Source organism: Triplophysa rosa, linkage group LG6 (genome assembly GCF_024868665.1).
Source record: "Triplophysa rosa linkage group LG6, Trosa_1v2, whole genome shotgun sequence".
NCBI classification, from domain to species: Eukaryota; Metazoa; Chordata; class Actinopteri; order Cypriniformes; family Nemacheilidae; genus Triplophysa; species Triplophysa rosa.
Genome location: NC_079895.1, coordinates 19,227,739 through 19,246,050, shown reverse-complemented (window position 1 = coordinate 19,246,050; position 18,312 = coordinate 19,227,739). Strand labels below are relative to the sequence as shown.

The window sequence follows — 18,312 nt, the reverse complement described above, 5'->3', positions numbered from 1 at the left end:
GAAGAGTAGTGTATGCAAGATTAAAAAGATGCGTCTTTAGTCTAGATTTAAACTGACAGAGTGTGTCTGCCTCCCGGACAGTGCAGGGAAGACTATTCCAAAGTTTAGGCGCTAGATAGGAAAAGGATCTACCACCTGCACTTGATTTTGAAATTCTAGGTATTACCAACTGACAGGACGCCTGAGAGCGTAATGCACGTGAAGGACTGTAATACAAAAGGAGTTCATTCAAGTACTGAGGAGCTAAACCATGTAAGGCTTTATAGGTAATAAGCAAGATTTTAAAGTTAACGCGATGCTTTATAGGTAACCAGTGCAAGGTTGACAGAACCATTGAACTATAACCATACTGTGCTCCACACAACAATATTGAATTGAAGCTTGAATTAGAAAAGTTAAAATCGCAAATCAAATCGCAATCGCAATGTCTGTCAAAAATATCGCAATTAGATATTTTCCCCAAATCGCACAGCCCTATTCCAAATGCACACACCACACGTAGAATCAACTCCAGACCTTTAACCTGCTTCAGTTATGAAGAAATTATTTAAGGAAAAGCCCATACCTTTGAATAAAACAGCTTTTGATTCAACTGTGCAATTACTTTTGGTCCCTTGAAAAATGGGGGAGCTTCATATTAAAGAGCTGTAATTCCTAAAGCCTTCAGATAATCTGGATGTGAATACACTCTTAATAAAGCTGAGAGTGCACTTTAAGACAATATCCATTATAAAACTGTAACTCTAATACATTTATATAAACAGATAAAAAACAAAAAATGTGCTTCTGTCCAAATATTTATGTACCTAACTGTATGTTTAATTTTATAAACATTTAAAAAGTAAATAAAACCGAAGCAAAAGTCTATAGGCACGTTTGACTTCACGCAGCGCTGCACAGCGTATGACATCAAAGTGCAGCCAGTGGATGAGACTTTACATCTTGTTAATGGCACAAAAACCGTGACAAAATAATAATGCAACAACAGATGACAAAATAAACAATAGTGTACATACCTTGCTAAAGGACAATACAGGCAGGACTGGCTGAACCCATCTAGGAACCTGAGGATAATCACGTACATTAATGACCACCTCCAAATCTGGCAACCTGTCAATCACTTTCAGTATGAAGTGTTCAATCCCACTGCATCTGAGAAAAGGATAATAATATGGCCCTGATGAATTTTATATTTGAACACACACATAATGCGGTCACGATAGGTAGCCGTTAAACAATTTACCCACCTTGCTAAAAACATGCAGCTTTGTTCCCTATACAGTTTGTGACCAATTATCTGGTAATGTGTTCCAACACCTCTGTGGACGGTATCTGCCATCAGCCCCTCAGATATTCCATTTTGGAATGGCATGAGGTCATCTTTCAAGATACTGGAATCAAATGATCGGTAAACAAAGGGCAGTACACGAACATTCAAAAGTTTAGGGTCACTTGACTAAAAATGTTCTTATGATCATAAAAACCATTTCAATCTGAAGGTGTATTAATACAAACTATGCCAACATATTACTTTAGAATAGAGTAGTACATACTGTATTACTTTCATTAGAAAACTAATTTAAAAAAATGTTTTTGAAATGGATGACTTGGACTGAATAATTAAAAACCAGTCAATGAAAGCTCGAAAAAAGCTGATAGATAAACTGCCAAGAGAACATTTTTACAAAGGCAGTTTTAATTGATCTTGGATTCTTTTAGTCCCCACATAGTTTCCAGAGTTACATTTGTCTTATTCTATAGTTATGGTAACTACAATATTACAAAATGTTAAAAAATAAATACGAACCAACGAGTATGAGTCAAAATGGGTAATTAAATTAATCTGCTAATGTGTAATTATTTATTTATTCAAAAATGAGACATTATCAAACTTGGATAATCGCTTTAATATTTTAAACAACTGAGAAAATAGTGATCAAGTTTTTTTGAGTTTCCAAGAAATATGTGTACTCCCTGGACCTCTACTGCTCATAAATACTTTAGTGTACTGTGTGTCCACCATCATTTTGTCATGATATTCAAATAATTGGGATCATGAAGAAATAATTATTTCTTTATTTCTTTCTTAGAAGCAAGCATTCAGTGTAGTGCTCCCCACACATAGACTTTACTTAACAGGGCTCTAGAGTACGAACAATTTGGTCGCATATGCAACCTTATTTCTCAATGGTGCGACTAAGAAAAATCTGAGGTCGCACCGGTGCGACCAGCCGTTCGAGGGAGAAAAATTCTCCACGACTCTGAAAGTCTCCCTGTGATTCAACAACAGACACACATTAGGCCCACATGGTCTAAACCAATCAGAGATAGTGAAGGGCGGACCCCCCTCTGATTGGCCGTGGTCCAGATTTTCCTGTACGTGTGTGTACCAGAGGTCGCGTTAACTGAAAATTCTCTGTCATTGACAAAAAATGTTTACCAGTGACGGAAAAATCTGAAGGCCGTCCTTCATTTTGACGGATTACAATGAGGACAATTTGTAACTCCCTGTTTCCCTTCATTAGAGCGTGATATGCTCGCGAAGGGACGTGCGTGTTTTCACATGTCATTGTTACTGACTAGACATATGTGATGCGATCTGGGAAAACCAGTCGGATGTCACGCTGGGATGCGGGAAAGACAGTTCACCTATCAAAGTAAACCACATAACATGAAGAATGAAGGAGTATCAATGCACATTTCCCGCCTGTCCTGTGTAAACTACGGCATGCAAAGATTTTTCATACAATGTTTTTGTGAGATGACAGAGCTCCCCGTCTGCAGCACCGGGAGTTATCCGATCGCAAAACATACAAGGGATGATCAAAAGTCCAGACACGATGCACATGATAAACAACGTAAAACTTGCTTCACTGCTTATTAACGTTAGTTGTTGTCCATAATGTTTGTTAGTTTCCTTGTGTAGTGATAATGGCAGAGCTCTCGTTCTTTAAGTGTGTTTAAGCGCACCATTTTCCTTACTTTTGTTTTATTCAAACGGTTTTGTACAGTATTTTTATAGACTTCAACACTGGGAAATGTTTTTTTATTAAATTGTTATTAGAGTAAGTCTTTTACCACTGTAAAGTTACTTTTACTTGTGATACTGGACTGTTGTGCTTTTATTTTCATCACTTAACTTTAAACCCGTTTTCCTCCAAATTCCGTTCCTGAAAATCATAGCACTTCAGCCGACCTCAGCCATAACTTTTGTTACATACACAAGGTATGAGCAAAATAAAAACTGATTTGGAAAGGGCTTGAATATGGTATCAAAAACTGTAATATATAAATTTGCACCATGTGTTGGGTTTTCCCAGATCGAATCACATATTAACATAAACATTAAAACATTAAATATATAGATGAATATAAACAACAACGGCTTTATTAGGCATTCAGTTGTATTAAAATACAACAAGTTCCGAGACGCAAGTACAGTGTGATGACGTCACGAACATACTAATTACCACGTAAAGCCACCTTCCACCATAGAGACGGGTAATAATAGATTACGGCAGATTTTTTACGAGCCTGTCAGTCAAAATGACGGACAATAAAAAAGTCTAGCGCAACCTCTGGTGTGTACGTGTGAAAATGCATGTGCTGCAGTCAGACAGAGACGTGAGGAGCCTATAGGCCCGTCAGTTAAACAGAGTGGATGTAGCCGCGGATGATGAGAGAAGATGAAAAGAACGATTGACAACGTTTTCGTGAATAATGTTAAGTTAAGGCCTGATCGGTCCAAAAATCATAAGCAATGCTCTGACACGGAGCCATCAACCTCCCAGGTTATGTCAAGCCCTGGTCCATTTATCTTGAGATGTTTTAAGTTTAAATTTCAGTTCAGTGAAGCACTTTAAGCACCAACACTTTTTCAGTAAGTTACCTTTCTTATAGAATTGTGCTTCAAATAAAGAACTTTATGTTGACCAGATTGTTAGTTAATCATTTACAAGTCAATTGTAACTATATGGACAGCAATTTAAAAAAAAGTGAACTGGTAAAACTGCGGTGTTAAATGCGATGCGGTCAAAAATTTGGGTGCACCTAACTTTTGTGCTGGTGCACCTAAGAAAAAAAGTTAGGCGCACCAGTGCAACAAGTTAGTCTACAGCCCTGCTTAAACTTTACTTTAGCAAATCCTTGAGCAGCTGTTAATATAGTAATCTACTTTCAGCGTTTCCCATACAATGCATTTACTTGGGCGGTCCGCCCAGGTATATTTATGGCTGCCCAAGTATATTTGGCATCACATTTTTTTATCCATCTGTGCAAATGACAGTATATGTGATCGAATAACTAGTGGATAAACAGCGCTTACGCGTCTTCTCTCCTTCCTGACTGAGTGGACATGGCCACGTGCGCATCCTCATCTTCTGTGTTGGCATGCACTCTCTCTTCTGATGAGCTCCATGTGTGTGCGCGAGCCCTCGGCCTCTCATATTTAACTGTCACTTGCATTTAAAATCAAAGAAGCGTTCGTAATATAGCAACACATTGTCGAGAAAGGGCAAACAGCATATAGCCGCTCTTTAATGTAGATGTACTGTATTGTGATTTTGTCCGATGATGTTGCATTTATAAATCAGAATTTTAGCAGCAGTTAAAGTGACTGCTGGTGGCATCCTGTTGTAAAATACAGCCATGTTCATACTTTATTTCTTTTTTGAAGCTGCTAGCATCTGTTTTACATTAAATGCCAACGCCGGCGTCTTTTTCTGCAGCTCAGTGCGTCTTTTGAGGTTGAAAAAAGTTCAACTTTTCTGAAAAAAATGCCCTACATCATGCTCCTTTTTCACAGCTAACCAACAACATGCGAGGAACGTGATTGGTCGAGAAGGCTCAATTGTTTCTGTTTGGTGGGAACGCTCAGTTAGGCTCTTCCGCAAGTCATCGGTGGCAATAGAGCAATTACTGCAGCTTTCTGGTCTCACTTTGATCAAAGACTGCCCCACTAGATGGTCCAGCACCTACCTGATGATAACACGTCTTATTGATCTGAAGGACTCACTCACTCAAGTAGCTGATACGATGGGCTGTGATTCTCTGCTTCCAAGTGAGTGGCAAAGGCTCACTGCACTCAGAGATCTGCTTCTTCCCTTCACTGAGCACACCCAGATGCTCCAGAGTGACACAATGTCCTTATCTCTGGTGGTGCCTGCACTCCTGGACCTGAGTGCTCACATATCTGAGTTTCCCCAGGCCCAAGGTTCAAGCCACAAGGACATATCTTCTCTGGCAAAGAAGATGAAGGCAAACCTAGACCAACGCTTTAGCTGCTTCCTTGATCCCAGTAATTCAAAATTCTCACCCCTTGCTACTGCTACATGCTTCCTTGATCCGACAGTCTCAGCTGATGCATTCATTGGAATTGATGAAGAACACATACAGGATCTACTGAGTAGAGCAGAACAATACATTGCTCAAATGGTGTCCTCTGTAAGAATGCAAGAGGATGCTGTTGAACATCAGGGAGGTGACGAGGAATGTGAGGAGCAGGAGCCACATGCAAAGCAACCCAGATTTAGATTTCTAACAAAAGCAAGTTCAAATCGGACATCTGGACCTAGCAACGCAAAGCTCTGTGTCAGGCAGGAAATTCGAAGATTCAAAGAGCAGCTGTCACAGTCCATTAGGGCTGGGCGATATGGCAAAAAAGTAAACGATATTTATTTCGATATATATTTAATTAAAAAACTGTATTTAAAAGAATCTATTTTAAATACAGTTTATTAATAAAAGTTAACCTTTAACCAGTTAAAATTAAATTAAATTAATGCACTGTTGCAACACAGAGGATATTAGGCCATAAACAACATGTACCAGTTCATTCAGTCTCATTTTGACTCAATTGACTCGTTAAGTAAAGGGAGTGTTCATTCAGTACATTCAACCAATGAAAGGGCTAGTTACTGTGTACATTCGAACGCTATTGGCTCAGCACCTGCGCACATACATAATGCTGCAATAATGTCTTGCTCGAGTAGTGGGCAGTGTTGCCAACTTGGCGACTTTGTCGCTAGATTTAACGACTTTTCAGACCCCTTTAGCGACTTATTTTTCAAAAAGCGGCTAGCGACAAATCTAGCTACTTTCTGAATAAGCCTTGGCGACTTAGCAAAACATTCTGCTTCACTTCTACTGCCGCGAAAGCGAGTTTTTCCTTCCCAGCGCAGCACCGCCTATCTCTGTCCACTCTGTTCAGTGAGCGGCAGGGCAGGGCGAAGCAGCACATTCAGTTCAGACCGCACTGACGCGTGAATGAGATACATACGCATGGACAAACAGTGTGCCAAGAACTAATCACTTATTGACCTTGTTTGAGCATTTATGATTTAAAACGTGAAGACTGTATGGACACATAAACAAGAACACAGACGGATTTTAGAGTCTTTCAACGAAAGTTCACTCACTATTAGGCCTACATAGTTTTTGTTGTCTGCCAACAGAAACAAAAAATAAGTCATTAAGAACCTATTTATTGTGCGTTTGCATGTATTGTTTCAATATAATACTGTATACGACAGCTCAGAGAGTAGAGATATGAAGAAGCCCATAAGCGCTTAGCTTGTCAGATACTACGTGATGACGTCACTTATATGCAAATTAGCACGTGACATCATCTGGCGACAATTAGCGACTTTTCGGGCAGGCTTTAGCTACTTTCCATTGAAAAGAGTTGGCAACACTGGAGTGGGATTCATTCAATGCATTCAGTGAACCTTAGTCTTTCAAAAAGACATCTCACATAAACTGTAGTACATTTATTTAATCATGCAAGCATCTTACATACAAGGTTCAAACTTTTAATGTGCGCACAAACTCACTTCATCACATCTCTAATCTGTACAGGGCAGCGCTGGTTTGTTTCATATGCACCAGCTCATGTTAGCAGATATGTTAACGATGGATATAAAAACGTTTGTGCTTGAGTTTCAAAGTAACTCACTTGCAATTGCACCTCAAGTTTGTTTTGTTTAACCGGCGATTGCGAAAATTGCGATTGCGATTTGATAAACCATGTGATGACAACTCGAGGTTAGTTTCACCTTTGTTTCCGCTTCCAGTAATGTTTTCCTGCTCATGTTGAGTTTTCTTTGCCAAGTGCAGTATGAAATGGACTTTGTACTTTGACGGCATGATAAAAGCTGCACGCTGACGGACTGTTGTTGTGTTTATTTCTGCGTGTTTATAAATGCCAATAGCTTATCATCGTTTTTGAAATACATTCTATCGCGATTCGATATGATATCGTTTATCGGCACAGCCCTACAGTCCATACATGAAGAGACTGCCTTTGGCTTTTGGGCTACACATGGCTCTACCTATCAGCTTCTAAAACCCCTAGCCCAAGACCTTCTCACTATGCCTGCATCTCAGGCATTTGCTGAGAGAGTTTTCAGTATCACAGGTGACCTGAGTCGTGGACGCAGGAATCGAGCCAGGTTGATCTTGGAAAGAAGCGCTTTTCTAAAAATGAATCGCAGTCAATAGCCTGCCAAATTGCCAATTGATATCATACTATGTTTGTTGATTGCCTGATGTTAGGCCATGTTTATTTTGTAGGCATTTATGCATTATTTAATTTGTTTTTACACTCTGACAATCAAAAAAGTTTTCAATAGCACATTTTTGATCAATGTAGAGTATATAAAGGATTGACTAACTAAAATTGTATTTACACAAAATAAGGATTAATTGCAATAACTCTATTTATGGACAAAGTAATTCAATAAATATACCATACACGTTTTAAGCATGTATTTTTATGTTTGTTTAAAATGTGTTCCTAATGGTTTATCACATTAATACCACTTTTATCTATCCTTAATGTATGATTGTGCCTGATTGTGTTGAGGACAGCACAGCAAGCTACATATAATGTAGCTCTCAAAAAATGTAATGATTATTATTGTCCAAAGACTACATAAAATAGCTATCAATCAAAATGAACGTTGGTAACTGCAATCTGACTAAAAGTAATGACTAAAACATAACAAAAATGTAATGACTTTCGTCGACTAAAACTAGACTAAAACTATGAAGGACAAAAATGTGACTAAGACTATTAAGCATTTTCGTCTCAAGACCAAGACTAAGACTAAATCAAAAATGGCTGTCAAAATTAACACTGCAATATACGTTGCGTTTTGTTCGTTTTGTTTTGTGTGTTTGGTTTTTGTATGATTTCGCACAGGTTTAAATGCAGTTTTTTATGTTTTTCTATTTTTTCCAACGTTGCTAATCTTTTCAATGTTATATCAACAGGATATAATATTAGTGTGTTATGAATATTTAATTATAATTATAAGCTTGATGTGAAATTGTGACTAAATAAAAACGTAACAAATGATGTCATTTTAAACTTAATTTAAATAAACGAATATTTGTTTTTTATGAGCTCAAATATTCAAATATGAAATTATTGAAAAATGCACATTCAGAAACAAATCAACCTATTTTCTCATGCAGACGCATGCAATGATATGAATACGCTTATATCAGGGTTCGAATTAAGGGGGGGCTGGGGCGGTCCCGGACCCCTCATAAGCCTTAAGGGACCTCTCATAAGGTCTAAAATAGTGAATTTGGGGGGTCCCCTTGGTTTTTCATTAAAACTAGACAACTTAAAACACAAAATTATTTTTTTGTCGAATTATCATGCTAAAACAAAACATTATTTGTACAATTTTCATAAAACTAAAATTTTTATCTGAAAAATCCATGCATGCTCAAGCGCGCCACACAGTGTTCAATGAAGACATGTAGCCTGCAGAGATGTTGCAGCAAGATGCGTGCAGATCCTCTCATATTGAAAGCATTTATCTTAAAACTTTACAGTTAGCCTAGTATAATTTTGATGTGCAAGTCTTTCTTTATGTACAATGTTATCTCACATTGTCAAAACAGGTGCGACGCGGTACTGAGCCATTAAGGGACATACAGGTGGTGGAAAAATAGGAAAGGGAGTGAAAATATTTTAAATATCTGCTATCCCCATCAGTGCGCTCCTTTGCAAAACTTTTGCGTTTCCCCAAGAATATTTTTCTTTCCCTCAGAAAACTTTCGCATTCCCCAAAGATTATTTTGCACTCCCTTCTGAAAACATGAGTTCCGACTTTGACGAGAAGGCTTCTGCTTTTGCCCAAAGGAATGACATTCGTTTTTCTTAATCTTCATTGGTTCATATGGATTATTTTCATATACTTGATCTACATTATCAGGAGATGAATCATGTTTAAAACGCGTGAGGACGCGTTTTAAACGTGTAATGTGACGCGTCCTCTCCCTCACTGGCTCCAATTATTTTTTTAAATATTCAAAAAAAAGGGAACAGCACCGCATTTCAATAATATAAAGAACAAGAATGAAAGGACAAGAAAAAAATAAGGAAAATAAGAGGACAGGAAAATCTCAATAATAAGAAAATTTCATCATACATTTTGAAAAACTTGTTATTCTTATTGCTACAAATAAATTTAAGAGATTTTACAATGAGTGAAATCTCAGCAAGAAAGACATCAAACCTAGGCAAAATCTTATTTTAAAAATCTAGGCTATAATGCAAAATAAAAAAATTAACAGCAAGATCGATAGAATGGTCACTGCAAAAAACAAAGAAATATGTATTTTAATCTCTACCTCATGTGGATCTCTTTTAATGGATTATCAACATGTTAAGGACATTTATGCGTGTAATGTGGTCAAATTACTACAATGATCCAAACTATCATGTGATTGATTCTTGTACTGCTCCGTCTGTTTTTTTTCTTTTGAAGACTGGTTAGGGGACCCCCCAAGAGCCTTGACACAATTCAAACACTGGCTTATATGCAATTGCCAGAGTTAGGGATAGGCGATATGGCCCTAAAACTCTATCACGATAATTTCTGGTATTTATTGCGATAACGATACAAATGACGATATAACAATAACACCATCCACCTCTGTTTTTAGCTACAAGTGAAAAAACACAAACATTAATCAAAAAGTAAAAATGACCCCAAATCAAACAGGCTCCTAAAATATAGGCCTACCTACAGTAATTTTGTAAATATAAAATATAATAGTTACATTCGACTTCAAAAGGTTGTAGTAAAGAAAAATGTAATTAACTAAAACTAAATAAACACATCATGTCATACCTAAACTGTATATAGCCTATTGATGGGTGGAAACGATCGCATCACGCTGTCAATCACTCTCTCCTGAACTGTGTGAACCTTCTCTTCTCACAGCAACATATACTGAATCTGTCTATGACTCGCGCTACAGAAAGAGAACAGAAAAATGCGGATAAAAGAAATCTAATTAAATCATCTACACTTTCATACGTTCATAAGCGTATTTAAAATCAGAGGTGGGTAGTAACGCGCTACATTTACTTCGTTACATTTACTTGAGTAACATTTTGAAGAATATGTACTTTTTAAGTAAAATTAAAAGCATGTACTTTTACTCTTACTTGAGTAAATTTCTAATAGAAAATCTGTACTTTTACTTCGTTACATAACTTACATTGCGTGACGTTCCTTCCTTCCTTCATTTTAAAATATGCATTATAAAATGCGTTGTTTATTTCAAGGTTGTCGTCTCTTTTTACGGGCATTCCCGAGTGATCGATTCTTTTGAAAGCATTAATTGAACAATGGGCAAAACCATCTGAATAGGCTAATGAATCAGTTCAAATAATTTGTTCAGTTCGCATCACGATCTGAATCATCTGAAGCAGGATTACTCACTCCTCGTAGCGCGAAATTTAAGAACACGCAGAACACAAAGAGCGTTGAATGAAGTGGATATTAATCTATATATCTATACAATCAAAACTGCAAATGTGTCATATTGTTTGCCAGCAATGATAAATGCCTGCCATATGCGCGCACCCGTTCGTCAGACACCGCAACATGCGCGATCCCTTCAGACACAGAGACGTGGGCTTGCAGAAATATACATTTGAAGAACAAAAGGAAGAAAACTTGTTGATGGGCGTGTGGTTCACTGTTTACTGTTTGTTTACAAGTAAGAGCGTTTCACAACACACACGTGACACAACACGAGAAAACATGAGCTTTGTTCAAAAATGTGTATTTCATTTAGAGAGCACTGCAGATGTTCTAGATCATCTTAGGAAATGCTCTGAGTTTAGTTAATGCTTTAGTTTGACATGGTCTATTATTCTAAATAAGTTGTGTAAACTACATTGACATCAGGACTAGATGAAATTTACAGAAATGCTCGTCTCTTCTGTGTTTGTCTATTCTTTAGTCTCTCTACTATATTGCAAAGATATCTGCTTATGATAATTAAAAATATTGATTAAAATGTATTATTAAAATATTGGCGTTAATATTAATTTTATGTAGTAGGCCTATATAATCAGATACAAAGTAACTAGCTACTTGAGTAGTTTTTTCATTGCATACTTTTTTACTTTTACTCAAGTAATTTTTAAAATAGTGACTTTTACTTTTACTTGAGTAACAATTTCTCTAGTTACTTGTACTTTTACTTGAGTAAAGATTTTGGCTACTCTACCCACCTCTGTTTAAAATAACGTAACACAAACTCGCATTTGTACTGGATGGAGCTGCGCACGGGACGCTCCGTTCATCCTGTATATAACAGGCAAGAAATCGTATTAAACAATTTGCGCACGAGCGCATAACATCTAACAAATGTTTAAATAAATACTTTTAGCCAAACTAAATGTTGTGGTGTAACGTATTATGACTATCAACAAATACTTAAAAAACGAATGAAATAAAACGAAAGTGAAACTAAACATCAACTCGGATGCATCTACAGTGCCAACCTAAACGAGATTTAGAGCTCGTCTTTAAGTGCAAACTCTTTCTCAGTTTCACGTCCGCCCTCCGCTATAATTTACCCGTTTTCGCTTCACATATGAGTTGTGAATGGGTCGCACAAAGAAATACTTCATCAACTAGAATTTATCGTTTATATTGCGGGAAGACTAATTCCTATCGTGTGGAGAATTTCTACCGGTATATCGCAAACGATATAATATCGCCCATCCCTAGCCAGAGTCACATCCGAGGCGGCGACACGTTGTATATTGCTCCATATGTTAATTATTAAATACATAATTTTATATATGTGTCAACCCCAAAGCCTTTGCAGGCAAATTGGATGATCGCACTCCGGAGTTGTGGAGGCAAGGAAAACGCTAAAATGCCAGAAATTAGGTGGTTTTATTTACAAGTGCCAGTATAATCCCAATGCGTAGCAGGTGTTTGTACAAGTCCATATACAAAGTGCAAAGTAAACAAAAAAATTAACAAAAAAATATTTATAAGTTTAGATAAACCAACAAATTGGCCCAAACTATACAGCAATGTCTGCTCTCTCACTATACGAGCTCTGACTCTTTCCAGCAGTAGCAGCAACAGCCAACTCTTCCCCTCACAATGGTACAAGGAGACATTTAAATAGCTCTAGCCCCTCACCTGGGCTAAACCATCGTGTCCGGTAAAAGAGTAAGAAAAATAAGACTAAAATACTTCACATTGACATACATACAAATGAATCATTGTAATTATCATTCAAGATTTGCATAAAGTACGTCTAAAGCAGGATTACAAACATTTAGCATCCAACAATAACACATAGATGGGATTACAAACATTTCTTCGTTAACTGATGTAATTTACGCGCATATCAGAGATGTATATAATGTGTATATGTTGTAGCGTGTGCAAATCCAGCTTAAGACAGAGTCCATATCAAAATAAGAGTCTCGTCACAGGATCTCTGTGACAATATGATTATATTACCAATCACACAGATTCATTTTAACAATGCTACTAGGCTTTTATTTAAACTTAGAAACCTTTTTATTCAGGTGAGGAAGCTGACGTTTTGCATAGCATTTGCGTGCCCTCATGCCTTTATGCCACTGCAGAGGCATATTGCAGTATTAATATTAACGAGTAATCGATTAATTGATTGTTAATTTAAATGAAGATCGATTATGGGAATGTGTCTAAATTGACATCCCTACTTTCAACAACTTCTGATTTCATTTCTAGCGAGAAATTAGTATTGTAGTTTTTAAATATGTGATTAGTTATTGCAAAGACGCTCTCTGTTTATAATTCAAATAGACTTCCGTTACGCTGCCTATGTTTCTCTGGGCTGCCTCGTGCGCAAAGTCATGGCGTTCGGCTGAAACCAAACGCTGCAAGCGTTTTTACTTAAAAATCGCTTTTGTCAACTTTTTCTTGTCAAAAAAAGTGCTAACACTAACACGGCGTGATGATGTCACAAATATGCTAATTAGTTCGTGACGTCACCAGCGCAACAAGTCTGTCAAAATTCTATGGGAAACACTGACTTTAGCCATTTTATCTGCAAAATGATGTATGACTGTGATGTATTATCTAGAGCATAATCAGAGCTTCTGCGTCATCTCCTAATGAGTTCATTCAGTGTGTGTCCTCCCTCTCTACTGATGAGTTCATTATGTGCATGCAAAGCCAGATGCAAGTGTATTCTTTCTCCCACATTTGTGATCTCTGGCCAAAAACTGTTGACAGCGGTCTGCATAAACTACATGATCTACCATAAAACTAAGGGCCCATTCACATTTACAGCGATGTGAAAAAGCGAAGCCAATGGCCTACGATCTGAGCTTTCATATCAAGAGTGAAATAAATAATTGTCATCAGCTATAAATTAACAATACGTTTAAAATCAGGTGGGTGTAAACCTATGAAAATGATAATTGGTGTCAATTATCTGGGAAACATATATATTTTATAGCTTCTGGAGGATGTTACTAAATTACAAAATATTTTTTTTCAACAAAATAATAACAGTTTAAGCTGGTAACCCAGTCCAAAAGTTTACAGCCACCTGACTTTAAATGTGTTGCCCTCTTGAGTATTAGAGAATGTTTGTATCTTTTGTATTAGTTGAGAATGAGTCTGTCAATTGTCCTCCGTGCAAATTTTTTTATCTCAATATCATACAGGCACTGGTGAACCTGGAAATATGCAGAAGATGCTAAAAAAAGAGGAGGATCTGGAGACCAGTGGACAGTTTAATAGCTCAGCCCAAACAAGAAACTCTTTAACAACTATCACAAAACAGAAATACTGACATTAACTGTTCAGGTTATATTGTACAGTTGTAAGAATCAGGTGTGTGTAAACCTTTGAACTGGCTCATTTTTGTAAATGCAGTTAATATTCTGTGTTGTTGACTACATGTAAACATCTGTTATGTGAAATACCTTTTTAAGGGCAGTATCTATTTCAAAAAACAAACAAAATTCCATAATTTTCAAATTTCTTCTTATTTCCAGATTTTACTGGGTGTACTGTATGTAGACTTTTGACTGCAACTGTATATATACAGTTGGGGACAAAAATATAAGCCCTTGTGGTAAATATAAGCAAAGGATGCTGTGAAAATAAATCTGCATTGTTTCTCTTTCTGATCTTTTTTTGATCATTTAAAAAATGTAGAAAAATCAAAAATTCATTTTTTTCTGTTGGTATTTGATATAATCCATAATGCCTTGTTTCTGAACAAGATGTCCAGAACCTTTGGTATGAAAGGTCCACAACAATGGAGATTCTGCGGTATATTTAACTTTGGACATGGGGCAATTTTATATCCCTGTGTCCACCAAATCCATTTTGTGTTCTTGTTGGAAAAAAAAACTCTTTTTCATTTCATATGACCATAGAACCCAGTCCTGGTTTAACTGACTGACAGCTAAAAATACTTTATTACTGCTGCATTTTCATTTACTTGCCTTACAGTAAAAGTGTCCATTTATTTACCTGCCCTTGGTGTCTGTAGGTCTTTATATGCGACACGTCTTTAGCAGGAGAAGCAGCGCTCACGGAGCGGAAAGGGTTCAAATGAAGTGTGTTTGCCGCTAGATAAAGATATTAGAGGATATAGCAGCAAAATATAACCAACATCTCTGACACTTTAAAATGCTCCACAGACACACTGCCAACATGTTTGCGGCATTAATAAAGTGCACACGCGTCTCTCTTTCTCTCTCTGCGTCTCTCTCGCTCTCTCTCTTCTGGTTGCTGCTTGATCATATCACAAGTCATGTATGTTCAGTAAAATTTATTCGGCCATTTCACTTTTCAACATTCATGTAATTGATCTTTTGCTGCTATATCCTCTAATATCTTTATCTAGCGCCAAACGCGCTTCGTTCCAACCCTTTGTATAGTATAATATTGGATACAACTCCAATAACCATTCAATGTGTTGTTCTGTCTGTCTATCATGAGCTCAGTTTTCCAGTTAAAACCATTTATGCACTTCAAACACTGTTCAATCATGTGTACTAGGCCCCACAATTCAGAAATTAATAAATAAGAGCCCCTAATACTGCATAAAAAAGCTAAACATTTGCAACCTAAATTGCGTTGGATTAGCATTAACAGTCATATCTGTAGAGGAGCTGGCTAATCAATTACTCAACCTCAAGCCATGCAAGATGTATGTGACATTATTTCTTAGGTAGAACAATAAAGATTTTACCTGGAGTTGTGGTCCATGGTTTTTCATAAAATGCAAGTCCACAGGTTCATGTCTTTAAAAGTTCAAAATACAGATAGAGGCAACATAAAAGTAATCCCTGCAGCTTCTTTCGATGTATTAATGACGTCTTATTTAAGCAAATCGATCAAACTGTGCAAGAAACTGAACGTTATTTACAACATTATAACTGGTAATGCACAGTTTGTGAAATCTGCTTCGCATGGGTTCCAATCGCATATGTTTCCTACTCACTTATAAAGGCAGAGCACTTGATGTAGAGACTTGGACTTGGAGAGAGATGGACAATTTTATCTCATTATATAGCCGTTTGGATGAAACTTGGCTAACGGAGTGATACAGGAACTCAATATTTCTCCATATCTCGGAAGAGCCTTCGTATAGAGGGTTTTCACGACGCGTCATCAATCTGGAAGTCGGCCATGTTGGAGGCATTGAACGTAAACACTGCTATTGAACCTACTGGATATTGCGGAACCCGTCTGGTCACCCCTCGGAGAAAAAAAAAACAAGACCCGCAAATCCGTGGCCACAGTTTTGTAATTCGTTCCCACAGTTTACAAAACCGTGCTCTCGGATTAATAAACTGTACCCACGAGTTTACAATCCGTGCTCTCGGTTTTGTAAACCGTCCCCTCAGTTTTTGAAATCTGTACCCACAAATTCATAATCTGTGCCCACGCTTTTGCAATCCGTTCGCACAGTTTTGCAAACTGTAGCCTACTCGCGGAATTGAAGCCTCTGTCAACAGAACAAGCTCCTTCCTACAGGAACATTAACGAATATTGTATACTGTTTTATGTATAAATTGTCCTAATGTGTTTACACACGAGCGCGTGGCGCATATAAAGCATGCGTTCATTGCCGCATTTCACTGGCATAAAGTTGGTTTGACATTAAACGTTCGTGAATTTAGGGACCATCTCTAAAGTACACATTAAAATACCTTTTTCCAACTTCAAAAGCATTTAAAGGGAATGATTTATAGCCACAAAACTAACTGTACAGTGTTCATGTGTGTGTCAGCTATTATGCACAACTTTTAGATTGAGTATTACAATAAACCATCAAATCATATGCACATACTCCTATACATATTGCTATTCAGCTTTAAATAATGGTATATTTGTGTATGAGACCATTATACACATAGGAATCTTTGCATGTGATTTGACGGTTTATTTTAATACATATCAATAATCTAAAAGGTGTGCATTCTATCTGTCACACACATGAACACTTTACAGTTAGTCAGGGATGACATTCCCTTTAAATGCTATTGAGCTTTAAAATTTGTATATTTATGTATGAGCCCATACAGCAGTGAAACACAGGAATATTTGCATTTGATTTAACGGTTTATCAAAATCAGAATCAGAAAGAGCTTTATTGCCAAGTATGTTTGCACATACAAGGAATTTGTTTTGGTGACAGGAGCATCCAGAACACAGAAACAGCAACAACAGTACACAGAGACCATAACACAATAGAATACAGTACACAATGATTTAAATAAGGGCCTATTGGTATAAAAAATTAAGAAATACAATACAATAAACATAAAATAAAGATATAGAGAGTAAAGCTATGTATGTATGTAAATATGTACAAGTAAAAAATAAGAATAGACTATTGTAGTACAAGGTATGTGCTATATACAGCAGAATGAATGAAATATAAATTTACAGAAAGAGTTGTATAAAAATAGATTTAGAACATTTAACTGTTCAAGAGGTAGATGGCCTGAGGGAAGAAGCTGTTTTTGTGTCTGGTTGTTTTGGTGCTCATTGCTCTGTAGCGCCGACCAGATGGCAGCATTGTGAAGAGCTGATGGCTTGGATGTGAGAGGTCCAGGGTGATTTTCTGAGCCCTTTTCCTCACTTTGGATGTATAGAGTTCTTGGAGGGTGGGCAGGGGAGCACCAATGATCTTCTCAGCAGTCCCAACCGTCCTCTGTAGTCTTCTGATGTCTGACTTTGTGGCTGAGCCAAACCAGACAGTGATGGATGTGCAGAGGACAGACTCTATGACAGCTGAGTAAAACTGTTTTAATAGAGTTTGTGGTAGGTTGAACTTCTTCAGCTGATGTAAGAAATGCAACCTTTGCTGGGCTTTTTTAGCAATGGAGCCAATGTGATTGTCCCACTTCAGGTTCTGAGAGATGGTGGTGCCCAGGAACCTGAATGACTCCACTGCTGCCATAGTGCTGTATTATAATAAATATAAATAATCTAAAAGGTGTGCAATATATCTGACACACACATGAACACTGTACAGTTAGTCTTGTGGGTATAAGTCATTCCCTTTAAATGCCATTGAAGTTGGAAACATGTATTATAATGTGTATGTAACTTTAGAGACGGTCCCTAAATTCACAAATATCAATGTTTAATGTCAAACCAACTTTATGCCAGTGAAACGCGTCAATGAACGCATGCTTTATATGCGCCACACGCTCGTGTGTAAACACATTAGGACAATTTATATATAAAACAGTATACAACATTCGTTAATGTTCCTGTAGGAAGGAGCTTGTTCTGTTGACAGACAGAGGCTTCAATTCCGCGAGTAGGCTACAGTTTGCAAAACTGTGCGAACGGATTGCGAAAGCGTGGGCACAGATTATGAATTTGTGGGTACAGATTTCAAAAACTGAGGGGACGGTTTACAAAACCGAGAGCACGGATTGTAAACTCGTGGGTACAGTTTATTAATCCGAGAGCACGGTTTTGTAAACTGAGGGAACGAATTACA

The 18,312-nt window shown here is 37.2% G+C and overlaps 2 protein-coding genes across 4 annotated transcripts in view; one reads left to right on the top strand and one right to left on the bottom strand.

The window, feature by feature from the left end:
* myo10l3 (myosin X, like 3) overlaps window positions 1-18,312 on the top strand; it is a 204,169-nt gene that overhangs the window by 93,689 nt on the left and 92,168 nt on the right. The gene's annotated exons all lie outside the window — the stretch shown is intronic.
* The window catches only part of poglut1 (protein O-glucosyltransferase 1), a 69,615-nt gene that overhangs the window by 47,579 nt on the left and 3,724 nt on the right, over window positions 1-18,312 (bottom strand). For both annotated transcript variants that reach the window (XM_057335989.1, XM_057335988.1), the window contains exons 3-4: window positions 1,248-1,391; window positions 1,017-1,152 (exon numbers count right to left, since the gene is read on the bottom strand). In XM_057335989.1, coding sequence (XP_057191972.1) covers window positions 1,017-1,152; window positions 1,248-1,391 — 280 coding nt within the window. The remainder of the gene's footprint in view (window positions 1-1,016; window positions 1,153-1,247; window positions 1,392-18,312) is intronic.